Genomic DNA, 19,487 nt, shown 5'->3' with positions numbered 1-19,487 from the left:
TTTTGCAACAACTTTGAAATTTTTATGAAATTGAAGAGTTAATGGTAGAGCTGGCACTTGCCTGATTCCACAAAGATGCCACAATTAAACAGCAAAAGCATAATCCATAGCAAAACCCAAAAATCGACTGAAAATCATTGAACACACACACGCACACACACACGCACACGCACACACACACGCATGCACATGCACATTATTCATCATCTGACAGCTCAAGTGAGAAACCCGGCACTTCAATGAGGTCCTTGTAAAATCATTTTCCTTTGCATACAGGGTCTGGCTAAAAGTCACGGGGGGGTGGGGTGGACATCTTATCACACGGGTTTCAATGAATTTGTCTCCATTTAGTGGATGCCCCAGAGAGAGAGACAGGCGACACAGCATCGAACCAACAGATTTGTCATTGCAGGTCCTCATCACAACTCCGAGACTCCTTCTTACCGCACACACAAGGCCCACAAGTATTAGGATTATTACATTGCAAAACAAACTGCTTTCAGGCCATTCCACTTGTTCTCAGACACTCCGCGGCTCAATAAATGTTGACTGAAATCGGGCCCATCAAGTCCGACTTATTTGGAGCGAGACTTTGGTTTAAAAATGTAACAAATTCAAATGTTTCCCACTTTTAAAAAGAATCACAGCTTCATATATTTAAATGGAGTTTACAATTCATCTTGCTTATTCAGGTTATCAATCTCACTTCTACCATTCCCCCGATCCTAACCCCTTCAGTAAAGCTTCACCGAAACAGGAAATGCCGCGGTGCTGCACTGGCACTGCAGCGGCACTGCAGCAGCTGTCTGTGCCTGGGGCCTCTGTATTCGCAGGGATGTAGGCCTTAGAGAGGGTGCAGAGATTTACTAGAATGGTTCCAGGGATGAGGGACTTCAGTGATGTGGAGAGACTGGAGAAGCTGGGATTGTTCTCCTTGGAGCAGAGAAGGTTAAGGGGAGTAAAAACAGAAAATGCTGGAAACACTCAGCAGGTCAGGCAGCGTCGAGGAGAGAGAAACAGAGTCAATGTTTCAGGTCGATGACCCTTCGTCAGAACTGGAAAAAAGTTGGAAATGTAACAGGTTTTTAACCCTGCCCCTACACTTGCTTAGAAACCGGTTACATCTCCAACTTTTTCCAGTTCTGACAAAGAGTCATCGAACTGAAACGTTAACTCGGTTTCTCTCTCTACAGATGCTGCCTGACCTGCTGAGTATTTACAGCATTTTCTGTTTTTATTTCAGATTTCCAGCATCTGCAGTATTTTGCTTTTGTATTAACGTTAAGGGGAGATTTGATAAGAGGTGTTCAAAATCACAAAAGGTTTTGATAGGGAGATAAGTTGAACTGTTTCCACTGGTAGGAGGGTCAGTAACCAGAGGATACAGATTTAAGGTAATTGGCAAAAGAACCATGGGGGAGATGAGAATGTTTTTACAGCGAGTTATGATGACCTGAAAGGGCGGTGGAAGCAGATTCAAGAACTTTCAAAAGGGAATTGGATAAATACTTGTAAAGGAGAAATTTGCAGGACTCTGGGGAAAGAGCGGGGGGGGGGTGGTGGGACTAATTGGAGAGCTCGTTCAAAGAGCCGGCACAGGCACAATGGGCCGAATGGCCTCCTGCTGTGCTGTCAGGTTCTATGATTCTAAGTAACTGTCTGTTAAACACTTTCGTTGCTTAACTACTTCCACAGGATGAGAAATCTAATTGAATATCCTTCAGTTTGAGTGATTTTAAGTGTGGTACAACGAAAAATTCAGAATGGGAACCTGAGGTTTGAAGTTTATTCTCTAGGAAGTGATGCCTCACTTCAGTAAGAATCCTGCGCCATGCTGTGGTGTTTGAGGCACGGTTACACAACACCTTTAGTGCTGCTGTCCTCCGCAGGGAGTCAGGGGACTGGCATGACCACAGAGTGAAGTGCAGCAAGACTCCCTCCTCTGAGATAACTGCTTCAGATCGATGTTTGCAAGGTAACTGCATCCTTGGATTTGCAAGCCTGGGTCCACTTCAGATCCAGCCGCTCTTCTGCCCAGGCAGACCTGCTGTGTTCTCACCGGCGCTGTTGCGGGGTGGAATGTGTGCAAGTTCACACTGTTTAAATCAAACTGTGCCAGCTGGTAATATCTCACCGCTCCCTGATGATGTGATGTGATTGGCTCCCAGTCTGGCAACGCCTCGATTTTAAAATTTTCATCCTTGTTTTCAAATCCCTCCATGGCCTCGCCCCTCCCTATCTCTGTAACCTCCTCCAGCCCCACACCCGCCCCCCGCACCGAGATATCTGCGCTCTTCTAGTTCTGCTCTCTTGTGCAGCCCTGATTATAATCGCTCCACCTTTGGTGGCCGTGCCTTCAGCTGCCCAGGCCCAAAGCTCTGGAATTCCCTCCCTAAACCTCTCCATCTCTACCTCTCTCTCCTCCTTAAGATGTTTCTTAAATAGAGTCATAGAGTTATACAGCACAGAAAGTGGCCCTTCGGCCCATCGCGTCCGCGCCGGCCATCAAGCCCTGTCTAATCTAATCCCATTTTCCAGCATTTGGTCCATAGCCTTGTAAAGCTATGACATTTCAAGTGCTCATCCAAATGCTTCTTGAATGTTGTGAGGGTTCCTGCCTCTACCACCCTTTCAGGCAGTGAGTTCCAGATTCCAACCACCCTCTGGGTGAAAAAGTTTATCCTCAAATCCACTCTAAACCTCCTACCCCTTACCTTGAAACTATGCCCCTTGGTTATTGACCCCTCTACTAAGGGGAAAAGTTCCTTTCTATCTACCCTATCTATGCCCCTCATAATTTTGTTCACCTCAATCAGGTCCCCCCTCAGCCTTCTCTGCTCCAAGGAAAACAACCCCAGCCTGTCCAGTCTCTCTTCATAGCTGAAGCGCTCCAGCCCAGGTAACATCCTGGTGAATCTCCTCTGCACCCTCTCCAAGGCAATCACATCCTTCCTGCCACTTTAACCAAGCTTTTGGTCACCTGTCCTAATATCTCCTTCTGTGGCTCGGTGTCAAATGCTGTCTGATAATCGCTCCTGTGAAGCACCTGGGGACGTTTTACTCCGTTAAAGGTGCTATATAAATACAAGTTGTTGTTGGTATTACTGGCATCGAGGATTTGGCCTCAGTTTTATACTCCGGTGGGTTCAAACTGATTGCATACACGTTGGAAATCACCCCACAGAGGGACAAGCCAGTGTGGGACTGGAATATCTAAACCAGCAGATGGTCAGTTAGAGATGAGAATTATTTTTAATTTGGCAAAGGTAAAATAGAAGGAAAAACCAGAGTGTGTTCTACACGGGGAAAACATCAGCACTTTTGGGGAGTAGGAAAATGAGCAATCCATTTTATAGCAGTATTGCAGTGAAAGAACTAATGCTGTGCCGCCAAGCGCTGGGTACTGAGGCGGGCTGGCACTGGGTGCTGGAGAACAGGCCACACTGTGCATGGGCCTCAATTTCCAGGTACAGAGATCAGATGCTGCCCGGGACACGCGCTGCACGTCTGCTGTTACCCTGGACACTCGCTGCACGTCTGCTGCCCTCGACATGCTTTGCACGTCTGCTGTTACCATCGACACTCGCTGCACATCTGCTGTTACCCTGGACACATGCTGCACGTCTGCTGCCCTCGACACTCGCTGCACGTCTGCTGTTACCCTGGACACGTGCTGCACGTCTGCTGCCCTCGACACTCGCTGCACGTCTGCGGTTACCCTGGACACGTGCTGCACGTCTGCTGCCCTCGACACTCGCTGCACGTCTGCTGTTACCCTGGACACGTGCTGCACGTCTGCTGCCCTCGACACTCGCTGCACGTCTGCTGTTACCCTGGACACGTGCTGCACGTCTGCTGCCCTCGACACTCGCTGCACGTCTGCTGTTACCCTGGACACGTGCTGCACGTCTGCTGCCCTCGACACTCGCTGCATGTCTGCTGTTACCCTGGATACTCGCTGCACGTCTGCTGTTACCCTGGACACTCGCTGCACGTGTGTTTGCGGTGGAATGGTCTGAAAGCCAGCGGGTTAGTAGTTGTCCCACAAGCTCCGGAGCCCAGACACAGGCAGCTACCTGCAGCTCCTGGATGCGCCTCTGTAAAATCTTAGCATTATTTCCCATTGGAAGGAAACCAAATAAGGACATAGCCTGGACAGAGAGGAGAGAAGAAAGAGTGCAAACAGCAGAGATAGATCAGACTCGAGCAGTAGCTGGCTGATGAAAGACTTCTATTATTGCAGTGTTGCTGAGGGGCCTACGTGACCTTGGAGCTTTGGTTTTATCTGAAGGTTTAACTTCCACAGGTTTCCTCACCAACACCTCCCACTTCCTCCTTCAGATTTGTCAAAGTCACATTCCTCCTCTATTTTCAAACTTATCCAGTCCGCTGACCTCGTCCTGGGTGGAACTCCAGCGCAGAACACCCAATTATCTCCTCAAACCTCGACTTTATCCAGCAGTTCACAAGACGGGCGGCAGTGTAAATTATAGTCAGTTCCAGCATTGACTCTAACACCATGGTCAGAAATGAGAAGCGGGCTATTACTTTGGAGGAATTCATTATACAACTATCTGTGCAGTTATGAACCCTGCTTGGAGTAGGTAAATACACCATGTAGTTTACTACTGAAAATTAAGATCCCTGATCAGGTCCCTGGTCTGTGTTGAATTGCCTGATGTGAGACACTCACTGTGGGCAGGATGGGGACGGTATAGACCGATGTGAGACACTGACTGTGGGCAGGATGGGGACGGTATAGACCGATGTGAGACACTCACTGTGGGCTGGATGGGGACAGTATAGACCGATGTGAGACACTCACTGTGGGCAGGATGGGGACAGTATAGACCAATGTGAGACACTCACTGTGGGCAGGATGGGGACAGTATAGACTGATGTGAGACACTCACTGTGGGCAGGATGTGGACAGTATAGACCGATGTGAGACACCCACTGTGGGCAGGATGGGGACAGTATAGACCGATGTGAGACACTCACTGTGGGCAGGATGGGGACGGTATAGACTGATGTGAGACACTCACTGTGGGCAGGATGGGGACGGTATAGACCGATGTGAGACACTCACTGTGGGCTGGATGGGGACGGTATAGACCGAAGTGAGACACTCACTGTGGGCAGGATGGGGACAGTATAGACCGATGTGAGATACTCACTGTGGGCAGGATGGGGACGGTATAGACTGATGTGAGACACTCACTGTGGGCAGGATGGGGACGGTATAGACCGACGTGAGACACTCACTGTGGGCAGGGTGGGGACGGTATAGACCGATGTGAGACACTCACTGTGGGCAGGATGGGGACAGTATAGACCGATGTGAGACACTCACGGTGGGCAGGATGGGGACGGTATAGACCGATGTTAGACACTCACTGTGGGCAGGATGGGGACGGTATAGACCGATGTTAGACACTCACTGTGGGCAGGGTGGGGACGGTATAGACCGATGTGAGACACTCACTGTGGGCAGGATGGGGACGGTATAGACCGATGTTAGACACTCACTGTGGGCAGGATGGGGACAGTATAGACCGATGTGAGACACTCACTGTGGGCAGGATGGGGACGGTATAGACCGATGTGAGACACTCACTGTGGGCAGGATGGGGACAGTATAGACCAATGTGAGACACTCACTGTGGGCAGGATGGGGACGGTATAGACCGATGTGAGACACTCACTGTGGGCAGGATGGGGACGGTATAGACCGATGTGAGACACTCACTGTGGGCAGGATGGGGACGGTATAGACCGATGTGAGACACTCACTGTGGGCAGGATGGAGACAGTATAGACCGATGTGAGACACTCACTGTGGGCAGGATGGAGACGGTATAGACCGATGTTAGACACTCACTGTGGGCAGGATGGGGACAGTATAGACCGATGTGAGACAATCACTGTGGGCAGGATGGGGACGGTATAGACCGATGTGAGACACTCACTGTGGGCAGGATGGGGACAGTATAGACCGATGTGAGACACTCACTGTGGGCTGGATGGGGACAGTATAGACCGATGTGAGACACTCACTGTGGGCTGGATGGGGACAGTATAGACCGATGTGAGACACTCACTGTGGGCAGGATGGGGATGGTATAGACCGATGTGAGACACTCACTGTGGGCAGGATGGGGACAGTATACACCGATGTGAGACACTCACTGTGGGCAGGATGGAGACGGTATAGACCGATGTGAGACACTCACTGTGGGCAGGATGGGGACGGTATAGACCGATGTGAGACACTCACTGTGGGCAGGATGGGGACGGTATAGACCGATGTGAGACACTCACTGTGGGCAGGATGGGGACGGTATAGACTGATGTGAGACACTCACTGTGGGCAGGATGGGGACAGTATAGACCGATGTGAGACACTCACTGTGGGCAGGATGGGGACAGTATAGACCGATGTGAGACACTCACTGTGGGCAGGATGGGGACAGTACAGACCGATGTGAGACACTCACTGTGGGCTGGATGGGGACGGTATAGACCGATGTGAGACACTCACTGTGGGCTGGATGGGGACAGTATAGACCGATGTGAGACACTCACTGTGGGCTGGATGGGGACGGTATAGACCGATGTGAGACACTCACTGTGGGCAGGATGGGGACAGTATAGACCGATGTGAGACACTCACTGTGGGCAGGATGGGGACGGTATAGACCGATGTTAGACACTCACTGTGGGCAGGATGGGGACGGTATAGACCGATGTGAGAGAATCACTGTGGGCAGGATTGGGACAGTATAGACCGATGTGAGACACTCACTGTGGGCAGGATGGGGACAGTATAGACCGATGTGAGACACTCACTGTGGGCTGGATGGGGACAGTATAGACCAATGTGAGACACTCACCGTGGGCAGGATGGGGACGGTATAGACCGATGTGAGACACTCACTGTGGGCAGGATGGGGACAGTATAGACTGATGTGAGACACTCACTGTGGGCAGGATGGGGACAGTATAGACCGATGTGAGACACTCACTGTGGGCAGGATGGGGACGGTATAGACCGATGTGAGACAATCACTGTGGGCTGGATGGGGACAGTATAGACCGATGTGAGACACTCACTGTGGGCAGGATGGGGACAGTATAGACAGACGTGAGACAATCACTGTGGGCTGGATGGGGACAGTATAGACCGATGTGAGACACTCACTGTGGGCAGGATGGGGACAGTATAGACAGACGTGAGACACTCACTGTGGGCTGGATGGGGACAGTATACGCCGATGTGAGACACTCACTGTGGGCTGGATGGGGACAGTATAGACCGATGTGAGACACTCACTGTGGGCTGGATGGGGACAGTATACATCGATGTGAGACACTCACTGTGGGCTGGATGGGGACGGTATAGACCGATGTGACTCACTGTGGGCAGGATGGGGACAGTATAGACAGATGTGAGACAATCACTGTGGGCTGGATGGGGACAGTATAGACCGATGTGAGACACTCACTGTGGGCTGGATGGGGACGGTATAGACCGATGTGAGACACTCACTGTGGGCAGGATGGGGACAGTATAGACCGATGTGAGACACTCACTGTGGGCAGGATGGGGACGGTATAGACCGATGTGAGACACTCACTGTGGGCAGGATGGGGACAGTATAGACCGATGTGAGACACTCACTGTGGGCAGGATGGGGACAGTATAGACCGATGTGAGACACTCACTGTGGGCAGGATGGGGACAGTATAGACCGATGTGAGACACTCACTGTGGGCAGGATGGGGACGGTATAGACCGATGTGAGACACTCACTGTGGGCAGGATGGGGACAGTATAGACCGATGTGAGACACTCACTGTGGGCTGGATGGGGACGGTATAGACCGATGTGAGACACTCACTGTGGGCAGGATGGGGACGGTATAGACCGATGTGAGACACTCACTGTGGGCAGGATGGGGACAGTATAGACTGATGTGAGACACTCACTGTGGGCTGGATGTGGACAGTATAGACCGATGTGAGACACTCACTGTGGGCTGGATGTGGACAGTATAGACCGATGTGAGACACTCACTGTGGGCAGGATGGGGACAGTATAGACCGATGTGAGACACTCACTGTGGGCAGGATGGGGACAGTATAGACCGATGTGAGACACTCACTGTGGGCTGGATGTGGACAGTATAGACCGATGTGAGACACTCACTGTGGGCTGGATGTGGACAGTATAGACCTGACTTCCAGCAGCACCAGGCTGAGGCTGGGCTGCGAGGGTAAAGTTAGACAAACCTCCCCCAGCTGAGGGCTACCCAATCACTGCTGGTAAGTGTGTCCATGATCATTTTAATGCAACGGGATTGGCTTGGCTCATCGGGACGGCCCCCCTGCGCCAGATAGCTCACTGACACTTGAAGAATGGCCACCTGGGAAAGTTCCAGCGAGTGAACAGTGTCCATGGAACCAGGCAGCATAAGATGGGAGAGAGGAAGAAAAATTGGAAAGGAGAATGATAAGTAAATGACAAGCAGTCTTCCAAATTGCCTGGATGAGTGCAGCTCCAACAACACTCGAGAAGCTCGACACCATCCAGGACAAAGCAGCCCGCTTGATTGGCACCCCATCCACCACCTTAAACATTCACTCCCTCCACCACCGGCGCACTGTTGCTGCAGTGTGTACCATCTACAAGATGCACTGCAGCAACTCGCCGAGGCTTCTTCGGCAGCACCTCCCAAACCCGCGACCTCGTCCACCTTGAAGGACAAGGGCAGCAGGCGCATGGGAAGACCACCACCTCCAAGTCACACACCATCCTGACGTGGAAGTATCCTTCATCATCACTGGGTCAAAGTCCTGGAACTCCCTCCCTAACAGCACTGTGGGAGTACCTTCACCACACGGACTGCAGCGGTTCAAGAAGGCTGCTCACCACCACCTTCTCAAGGGGCAACTAGGGATGGGCAATAAATGCTGGCCTTGCCAGCGATGCCCACATCCCAGGAACTAATAAAAAAATTGACAGTGGGCCATCCCCACTGCGTCGAATAGCCGAGACTTGTGTGGCTCCTGCAGCTTTCAAAGCATGGAGAGAAGCAGCAAGATATTCGAGGGTTCATGTGACCCAGTGCTCCCAGCAAAGGCATTTGAGGAAGTGGAGGTGCATGGCCTTTGCTTTTCCATCGTCTGCCTTTAATCGACGGGGCAATCATGGGCTGTGCACCTGTAATTTCCGGAGATGTGCTCCCTGGGAGTAGTGCCTGATCTCAGAATCTCCCCAAAGGCTTTTGTCCATTTCTACTGCCTGTTCTCAGGTAGATTTAGATGAACGAGGACTACCTTCCCAATGGCTGTAATGAGTGAAATGTTTACATACATTAGTTGTTTGTGTGGCAAGAGAACGTAGTTCTTTAGTGTTCTGCCTCTTCCTAAGTTTTGGCCCAGATATATCAAAGCATTAACACAGCACTAAATTTTCAAAGGAACAGTAAATTATTGTAAAATCCAGAGTACACCAACTTAATACTGCTGTTCGAAACCCTAGAATCACAGCAGTCCCCAAGTAGCCTCTCTGTATTTAGAGACTATATTTAAAAACAACTGTCCAAAGTGCAGCTTACACAGAACTAATCCCACAGTAGTGGTTACAGTGAAGCTGTGGCTCCTTGGATACGGGTTGTGTCTGGGTCTTCAGTGCTTATCCGGTCAAGTCCCACTGCAGTGTGGTTGACTCTTAACTGCCCTCTGAAATGGCCAAGCGAGCCACTCAGTTGTATTGCCACCTTCTCAGGGCAACAAATGCCAGCTTTGCCAGCGACGGCCACACCCCGAGAATGAAGTAGAATTATTAAACAAGCTTCAGAGACTTTGATTAACCAGTGTCACAATGTGGTAGTTCGGCCAATTAGGAGGAGCTGATTCGACCCAGTCAGTAGTTGGCATCATTGTTCTCCAACACATTTACCTTCTGGTTTAAAAGAGATGTCAAATCTGCACAGAATCACCATCGAAGAGAATTGCAATAAGGTTCAGACTGAGCAGGTAAGGTACGATGTGCATTGGTGAATTGAATGCTTCAGGTACAGACTATATTTCAGTCCTTCCCATCACATACCTGTGGCAGTGAACGTTCCAGCTGTTTTTTGCCACTGGATGTAATCTGGCCCTCACCACTTCTGCCAAGCACATCTGTTCCTGGAAACTGGGGTTTCTGCATTGTTGGAAAATTCTCCACCCAATTTTGCAAACAAACCGTGGTAGAGAATCTTCATATCTTGGTAGGCATCAAAAGTCTAATTTTCAGATTGACACATTAACTGGGATTATCGCTGCTGTCGATATGATTCGAGGCTCTAACTGTTTGAGCAGGAGGACTTTTGGCCCATCATGATGGATGAATCCGTGGAGAGTTGGGCAGAATATGTCTCAAAACCAAATCTATCAAAAATGCACTTCACCTACAAACTGCAATATCACCCTCCTTCAAAGTCAAAAAACACAAAGTTTGTATCTAAGAAGCAATAATAGTCAAAAGTTTGTATTTTTCTTATTTCAGTCATGACTCTAATACAGCACTGAAACATTATACTCCCACTGTCACTCTTACTTGGTTCCACAACATTTGGTGGAAGAAATCATCTTTCATTTTATCTATTCTGCGATGTTGCTTGCCACCGATCTACAAATCACTAAAGGAAACAGCTAATCTGCCTTGGTATATCGCCACCATTGATGTGCCATCTACCAGTCGTGCCAATGGGATCAGTGGGCAGACAGAAAGGATGGCTCCTTCAGTCACAGGGGAACAACCTATTTATATCACAAGCGGCAAAATCAATCGCACTGTATCCAGAGATCATTGGAGCTGCCCTCAGTTCACATCACAGTGAAGACACCTGGTCATTCATTATTGCCTGACTAACTCGAACATTCTCCAGGATTATGAGTGCACCTTGTGAGTGAAGAAGGCCAGTGGTACCTGTGGTGGTAGTTCTCCTCCACGCTTCTTCCACGAGAGTATCGGCGAAGGCTGCCCTCCTGCTCGACAGTGCAGCCTCACAGTGTCACCCTCTGGGACCTTGATCCGCTGTGGGCTGACCTGTACCTGAGGCAGGTTCCCGTTACCTACAGAGACAAATAGGACATATTAAACTTTAAAATTCAGATATACAAATCGATATTGAGGAAGAGTCACCATCCTTGGAATTAAGAGGCTTTAAACAACAGAGGCCGGGAGTTCTTCCAAACAGCTATCATTGAGTGACTCGTAAATTCTTAGATGACCTTAGATAGCCTTTTCTTTTCCATCATCTGCCTTTAATCGACGGGGCAATCAGTAATTTTTGTTTCCTATTTTTAAAGATAGGTAAATTCTAAAATGCACAATTATACGTTAGGTTTGATTCCTCTCCTTTCAATTTAGTTCAATCTGTAAATACAAATGTATCATCAGATAAAACTGGAGGTGGTCCATAGGACACTTGCCCTTTAAGTGTTTGGCATCTCACAACAGACATGTGGCTTCCCCCAATTCTGTTACGTGTGGGGGCTTACTCAATACTTGTGAAGGAGTCAGTACCACAGAAGAACGCACTAAACCCAGTAAGCTCAAATTCAGATGAGTAACTGAGAGATGGATGAGAGAAACTTTTGTTTAAGCAGGTTGGGTCACATTTAAGAACAAGGAAGACAACACCCAATTTAGTCTTTCCAATTTTCCAACATCCATATGCAAATAAAATGCGCCAAGCAATTCTGTGTAGGAAAGTTAGAGGCCAGCGGAGACCAGAAAAATACAAAAGCTGCCTTACCAACAGAGTCAAGGGAAGCCCATTGCTTATTAACCGAAGACTCGACCAGGAGGGGAACAAAATCAGCCTTTACCTGACTTTACAGTAGGAACCATAAGGCTAGGTAAAGGAATGAGCTAAAGAATAGCAAACTATCCAACGTTCATTACCAAACGAGTCTGGTATCCTCGGTCCTCTCTCGGAACAACCTTGATTCACTAAGGTTTTTTTTCTTTTCAAAGTGAACAGCAAGAACAGAACTAAATTAAACTGAAGATCTGTCTTTGGGCTTAGCAGCAGAACAAGAGGAAATCAGCGATTGTGCAAGAAAGCTTGGTTGGGCAGACGGGGAGGTCAAGTACTCACAAGGGAGGAAGAACAGCTCTGGTCAAGGCACGGAGCAGCAATGGAAATATGTTCTTTTTAAATGCATTACAATGTCACTAAACATAGCAATTAGAACAACTTTTCCTTCCAGTTACTGTAAAATATACTCTAAAGTCAGCGTGTACTCTAGACAATGGCCCATTGTAAGTGGAGGTTGAACAATTGTGAAGAGAGTTATTGTTGCCTTTATATTTTAGTGGAAAAATGATTCAAATGGGTTTTAATCTTCAACCCTGGCCTAATTTTCACCAAACAAATAACCTTTTACCCATCATTTCAGGATGGTGAAGACAAGTACTGAAATTGTAATCCTCAATGTATTTTGGATTATTGTGGAGCTTGGTGATCAGTGAATCAAATCAGACTTCAGTAATAAAATTAAGGCAGAATTAGGCTATACGGCCCCTCGAGCCTGCTCCACTACTCAACAAGATCATGGCTAATCTTCTACCTCAACTCCACTTTCCCACCCGATCCCCATCTCATAGAATCATAGAATGGTTACAACACGGAAGGCGGCCATTCGGCCCGTTGAGCCCGTGCCGGCTCTCTGCAAGAGCACTTCACTAGTCCCACTCCCCCGCCTTTTCCTCGTAGCCCTGAAAATTTTTCCCCTTCAGGTACTTATCCAATTCCCTTTTGAAAGCCGTGATTGAGGCTGCCTCCACCACCCTTTCAGACATTGCATTCCAGAGCCTAACCACTCACTGCGTAAAAAAGTTTTTTTCATGTCCCCTTCCTTGGTAAGCAAGGGGGTGAAAAGTTATCGGGGGTAGGTGGGAATGTGGAGTAATCAGATCAGCCATGATCTTATTGAACGGCGGAGCAGGCTCGAGGGGCCGAGTGGCCGACTCCTGCTCCTAATTCGTACGTTCGTGTCTGTTTGCACACCAGAACAGAACTTAACAGTACTTTGTAAAAAGATTGAAGAACATTAATGCCGAGCTTGGTTTTGCGGAATACATTTCATGAGGCCACAAAAAGATAAATGCGTGTGTAGCCGAGGCATCCCCCATGAGGCTTTCTGGTGCATTGGGAACTGCTCCATGTTAAATCCCTGACTGGCTTCCAGGCAGTGGGCTTTTTAAAAAATAGGATGTTACAGACCGCAAGTCCATGAGGGTTGCCACAGCAACACAAGGTTATGGCAGGTTGTCCAAAGACGGGAAGAAGGAATGCAGACAGTTTTGGTTGGACAATTTAGCCGCATTATGGCAGACAGTCGACAAGATCAACAACACTCATTCCCTTTTATAATGGCCACGACAGATCGAATCAATCCAAAATAGACACCTAATCCCCATTTATATATTGCAGCACTGCCCGACTGCACAAGAACTTTTCTGCAAATGTAGTGAGATGCTCCATCCCGCCCCTTGGGTGGAGATATTAGTAATAATGTCTTGGCCTCAGTTGCTGGCCGTACCTCCAGTGAAACCTGCTTCTCACACTGTTTTATAGCAGTAATAATGACTGTGTTTTAATATTATTCATTTTGTTCAATTCATAATGGAGCCAATTTCATGTCACATTTATTAAGTTTCGAGTGTCTATAATTACATAGGATTACACAGGATATACGACACAGAAACAGGCCATTCGGCCCAACCAGTCCATGTCGGCGTTGATGCTCCACTCGAGCCTCCTCCCGTCTTTCCTCATCTAAATCTATCAGCATAACCCTCTATTCCCTTCTCCCTGATGTGCTTGTCTAGCCTCCGCTTAAATGCATCGATACTATTCGCTTCAACCACTCCCTGTGGTAGCGAGTTCCACATTCTCACCACTCTCTGGGTAAAGAAGTTTCTTCTGAATTCCCGATTGGATTTCTTGGTGACTATCTTCTATTGATGGCCTCTAGTTATGCTCTTCCCCACAAGTGGAAACATTCTCTCTCTATCCACTCTATCAAAACCTTTCATCATTTTAAAGACCTCTATTAGGTCACCCCTCAGCCTTCTTTTTTCAAGAGAAATGAGACCCAGCCTGTTCATCCTTTCCCGATATGTATACCCTCGCATTTCTGGTATCATTGAAGTGAATATAATTTTCTGTGTAAACCTGTTTTCCACATCTTACTTGACACTGCTTGCTGTGTCTTATTTCTTCCGACTCTGCTGCCCGTGTCCTAACTCGCACCAAGTCCCACTCACCCCTGTGCTCGCTGACCTACATTGGCTTCCGGTCCAGCAACACCTCGAATTTAAAATTCTTACCCTTGCATTCAAATCCCTCCATAGCCTCGCCCCTCCCTATCTCTGTAACCTCCTCCAGCCCTACAACCCGCCGAGATCTCTGCGTTCCTCCAATTCTGGCCTCTTGCACACCATTGGTGGCCGTGCCTTCAGCTGTCTAAGTCCTAAGCTCTGGAGTTCCCTGCCTAAACCTCTCTCTCCTCCTTTAAGATGCTCCTTAAAACCGACCTCTTTGATCAAGGTTTTAGTCCCCTGTCCTAATATCTTGCGGGGCTTGGTATTAAATTTCGTTTGACAACGCTCCTGTGAAACATCTTGGGACGTTTTACGTTAAAGGTGCTATATAAATACAAGTTGTTGTTGTATATGGGGAAGTGAATAAACCCTTTGATTTGCTCACACCTGTTTTGCAAACTTTCATGCGTTTCATTTTGTGCTTTTTCGTTTGAATTTTATTTCCAACGTGGTCCAAAGGACTGGGAATTTGAATGTAACAGTTATGTTGCCAGCTCGCATTCGTCCCTTCCTTATATAAAACAAAGCTTTTCAAAAAAAACACAGGAGCAGAGGTGGGAGCAACAGCTGTTGTCAAATCGACCTTGACCCAAATTAATCTTCACAGTCTGTGTCATTGACCTTACTGAGTAACTATATCATAGACCAGGATCTTACTGAATGGCGGAGCAGGCCCGAGGGGCCGCGTGGCGGAGCAGGCTGGAGGGGCCGCGTGGCGGAGCAGGCTGGAGGGGCCGCGTGGCGGAGCAGGCTGGAGGGGCCGCGTGGCGGAGCAGGCTGGAGGGGCCGCGTGGCGGAGCAGGCTGGAGGGGCCGCGTGGCGGAGCAGGCTGGAGGGGCCGCGTGGCGGAGCAGGCTCGAGGGGCCGCGTGGCGGAGCAGGCTCGAGGGGCCGCGTGGCGGAGCAGGCTCGAGGGGCCGCGTGGCGGAGCAGGCTGGAGGGGCCGCGTGGCGGAGCAGGCTGGAGGGGCCGCGTGGCGGAGCAGGCTGGAGGGGCCGCGTGGCGGAGCAGGCTGGAGGGGCCGCGTGGCGGAGCAGGCTCGAGGGGCCGCGTGGCGGAGCAGGCTCGAGGGGCCGCGTGGCGGAGCAGGCTCGAGGGGCCGCGTGGCGGAGCAGGCTCGAGGGGCCGCGTGGCGGAGCAGGCTCGAGGGGCCGCGTGGCGGAGCAGGCTCGAGGGGCCGCGTGGCGGAGCAGGCTCGAGGGGCCGCGTGGCGGAGCAGGCTCGAGGGGCCGCGTGGCGGAGCAGGCTCGAGGGGCCGCGTGGCGGAGCAGGCTCGAGGGGCCGCGTGGCGGAGCAGGCTCGAGGGGCCGCGTGGCGGAGCAGGCTCGAGGGGCCGCGTGGCGGAGCAGGCTCGAGGGGCCGCGTGGCGGAGCAGGCTCGAGGGGCCGCGTGGCGGAGCAGGCTCGAGGGGCCGCGTGGCGGAGCAGGCTCGAGGGGCCGCGTGGCGGAGCAGGCTCGAGGGGCCGCGTGGCCGACTCCTGCTCCTAATTCTTATGAGTACAAGACAGATCCCAGTTGGCAAATAGCAAGGCAATGAGAAGAGGCCGTCGTTAAAGTAGGAGAACGGAGCTTCAGTGGAATAAGTTACAGAACAGCAAATACAGCACATGCAGCGACAATCCTTGTGGCGACTGAGGTTAGTCAGGTTTCAGTTTCTTCTTTCATTTGCCTTTGTAAACCCATTTCTGGCCAATATGTTTACAGTACAAGTTTAGTATCTGAGTTCGGAGCAATGAACAGAACACTCCACTGCTCCCATAACTTGAACAATATCACGGTTTATAAAGGGAAGGGGGGGGTGAACACAATTAGAAATGTGGGATGTGAAGCTGCCGTCATTTTGACTCAAGCCAAGTGGACAAATCCCAAGGAAAATAATTCCCTGAATTCCTTTGTGGTAAAGGGCTGAAATAAATTCCACCATGTTCCTTGACTTACTGAGATTCTTATTAAAGTTTGGATATATTAACGTACATCTGGTGATTGTCCCCTGGCGCTGATGCATTTCTTTACAAGTAACTTTTGGTGATTTGCCAGTGGAAGGGTTGGAAATGGAGCTTTTAAAGCAGAAGCCCTTCAGTGAGAGGAGCCCAGTCTCTTGTCCTGCAAAAGTACATCATCCATGACATGAATCCACTCGCTACTGAAAATATAACCAGGCCTGATTTTAACTCCAGGCTCTGATCTCTATTCCCATGTCACAGTGCAATTGTGGCCACTGTGATGTTTACGATTTTTTACAAGTTCACATCTTTGAGAAGATGTCAGAGGGCAAGATTGTGGCCGCTGTGCAGAGCGAGCAAACTGCACCAGATTATTACACCAGGGCAGTGCAACGAGCGTGTAAATGTGGGATATTCCATTTGGGGATTGCGCCCATGATCTAGTCACAAGACACACTTTCCAATTATGCAACATGTTCTTGGCTGACTTGTTGACGATTGGGGCAAGTTGTAGGCGATATGTTTTTGGTATTTCATGCAATCCGTTGAAAACCTGAATCAAGGATTGCCAACCACCAAATTTCCATTCAATGGTGCTGCTCCCTCCCTCTCCAAATACAATGATTCCCGTTAGCTTGTGGCTCCAGTGAGGATGCTGGGCTTCCACTATCTTATCCAAATTGCCACACTTCATGAGAGAGCCGAGATAGGTCAGGGAATAGAGATCAGAATGCAAGAATCTGGTCTGGTTTTTCTCATTCCTAGCCCTGACACTGAACCTCAGGGTGCGGTGATCATCTGACTCCGCATAGTCCAGGGATTTAACCAGGGGCCTCCCTAGTTTGAGTCTGGCTCAGTATCTCAGCTCAAACAGGGTTTAAAAGCTGCAGCTTTACGATGGGTGACATGAAGACATCTCGGCTGAAATTTAATTTGGTTCTTACTCTGCACGTAGAGAATGGTCGTGGCGGTGTGGTGTCCAGCGCTGTTCGAAGCTTTGCAGGAATACTCTGCTTCATCTGAACGCTCCACGGCAACAATTCGAAGAAGTCCGCCCTGAATTACTGCATTAGGTGAAATAATGTTACCTTGGCCCCCTGAAATATAGAAAAGAAAAAATGATATAATTGCCATAATAATCACATTGTGGATGATATTTTCTAATAGTCAGACCAGGAGATTATTCTGGATTTTAACAGCTTGGAAACAGATTAATACAAGGTACTGTATATCATTTTCAGTAGATATCACCTGTCCTCTTCTCCAATAGTGGAATTGCCCATGTAAACTTGTCACGCTAATTACACCTTCAGCCTCCCCCTGCAGCACCACCACTGGGGTGAGGGTGTAATTACAGCACAATAGGTTTACATTCTAAATGTGGACATAGGGATTTAAGAGGGAAATTATTTCCCCCTTTTTACGCCATTCCCATCGCTCAGATTGTGGCCAACTACCAGCTTCACCTTTTCCAATGCATTCGACATGGGAAATTACAAACCTGCTCCACTACACAACACAATGTATTGGCACCTTACTTTTTGCAAAACTGAGAGTTTGCATTTCTGTATGTAAAAGACAGCCAGAGCCCAAAACCTTGGATGTTAAGCGATCTACAACTCACACCCTTGGTTGGCCAGAACAAGGGGTTAAAGCAGAGTCCACATTTGACAGTTCTAGTAATTAACTCAACATTAGAGCCTAGCAATGAGTGTTCCAGAGAACAGTCCTCGTCCAGTATTCCAACAGTCATTGAACAGTTTCTTTCAATGAGTTAACAGCTCTGCTAATTTAGCAGTCGGAGGGGTGCAAATGTTCATTCACACGTGGAGCCAATAGCTGTGTTTAGACTTGTATAAACTCCTTGGAGCTGACTGCACAGGTTTCTGTGCAAATTAACTCAGGATTTCTTCAAAATCTTTCACTCAAATTCCTAAAGTGTGTGCAATCCTGAACGCTGTCAGATTCAGACAGTGTTGGGGAGACTGGAATGGCTGCTGGTTTGTAATCCTGACATTTAGCACCTCCCAGATATTGCATTAGTGCTGTGATCAACAACTGGTCTGGAAACTTTTAGTGCATATGTGGTGTGTAAAATTACCGTGTCTGATTCTTGTTAAGTGAGAGTCTGTATTACCGAATGTCTTACTGGAATGAAGGGACCACTGTGTTTTATAATACCAGAGAATGCTTTGATGACTGGTCCAACTGCGGCTGAAGAAAGATGGCCGGTTTTCATCTTGGAAACATACATAATTCCTTTAAACATTTTGGCCATTTCATAGCCTCATGAGTGGCTCCAATACTGGCTTTCCAATCCTAGCTTAATAGCCCTAGGATGCAGATATAACACATCTTTCACGTTGATAAGAAGCAGTTTCAGAAGTGAATGGGCTGCAAAGTGGCAAGTTGGCGATCTGACACCAGACTGCATCAACAACAACAACTTGGATTTATATAGCGCCTTTAATGTAGTAAAATGCCCCAAGGCAATGCACAGGAGTATCAGAAGACCAAAATTTGACACGGAGTCACATAAGGATAAATTAGGGCAGGTGAGGTAGGTTTTAAGGAGCGTCTTAAAGGAGGAAAGAGAGGTAGCGAGGCGGAGAGGTTTAGGCAGGGAATTCCAGAGCTTAGGGCCTTGGCAGCAGAAGGCACGGCCACCAATGGTTGAGCGATTATAATCAGGGATGCTCAAGAGGGCAGAATTAGAGGAACGCAGATATCTCGGGCGGGGGCGGCGGGTGTGGGGCTGGAGGAGGTTACAGAGATAGGGAGGGGCGAGGCCATGGAGGGATTTGAAAACAAGGATGAGAATTTTGAAATCGAGGCACTGCTTAACCGGGCGCCAATGTAGGTCAGCGAGCACGGGGGTGATGGGTGAACGGGACTTGGTGCAAGTTAGGACACGGGCAGCGAGCACAGGGGTGATGGGTGAACGGGACTTGGTGCGAGTTAGGACACGGGCAGCCGAGTTTTGGATGAGCTGAAGTTTACGGAGGGTAGAACGTGGGAGGCCGGCCAGGAGTGTGTTGGAATAGTCAAGTCTAGAGGTAACAAAGGCATGGATGAGGGTTTCAGCAGCGGATGAGCTGAGCCAAGGGCAGAGACGGGCGATGTTACGGAGGTGGATATAGTTATAACTCGGATGTGTGG

At 49.1% G+C, this 19,487-nt stretch overlaps 1 protein-coding gene across 12 annotated transcripts in view; it reads right to left on the bottom strand.

The window, feature by feature from the left end:
* hspg2 (heparan sulfate proteoglycan 2) overlaps nucleotides 1-19,487 on the bottom strand; it is a 647,132-nt gene that overhangs the window by 169,993 nt on the left and 457,652 nt on the right. For 10 of the 12 annotated variants that reach the window (XM_085966756.1, XM_085966759.1, XM_085966758.1 and 7 more), the window contains 3 exons: nucleotides 17,273-17,425; nucleotides 10,979-11,124; nucleotides 4,077-4,151 (listed from right to left, as the gene is read on the bottom strand). In XM_085966756.1, coding sequence (XP_085822882.1) covers nucleotides 4,077-4,151; nucleotides 10,979-11,124; nucleotides 17,273-17,425 — 374 coding nt within the window. The remainder of the gene's footprint in view (nucleotides 1-4,076; nucleotides 4,152-10,978; nucleotides 11,125-17,272; nucleotides 17,426-19,487) is intronic. The other 2 variants (XM_085966763.1, XM_085966768.1) reach the window with 1 other exon arrangement.

Source organism: Somniosus microcephalus, chromosome 25 (genome assembly GCF_052327205.1).
Source record: "Somniosus microcephalus isolate GS21.2 chromosome 25, FLI_Smic_1.0, whole genome shotgun sequence".
In the NCBI taxonomy this organism is placed as follows: domain Eukaryota; kingdom Metazoa; phylum Chordata; class Chondrichthyes; order Squaliformes; family Somniosidae; genus Somniosus; species Somniosus microcephalus.
This window is presented reverse-complemented; position numbering and strand designations above follow the sequence as displayed.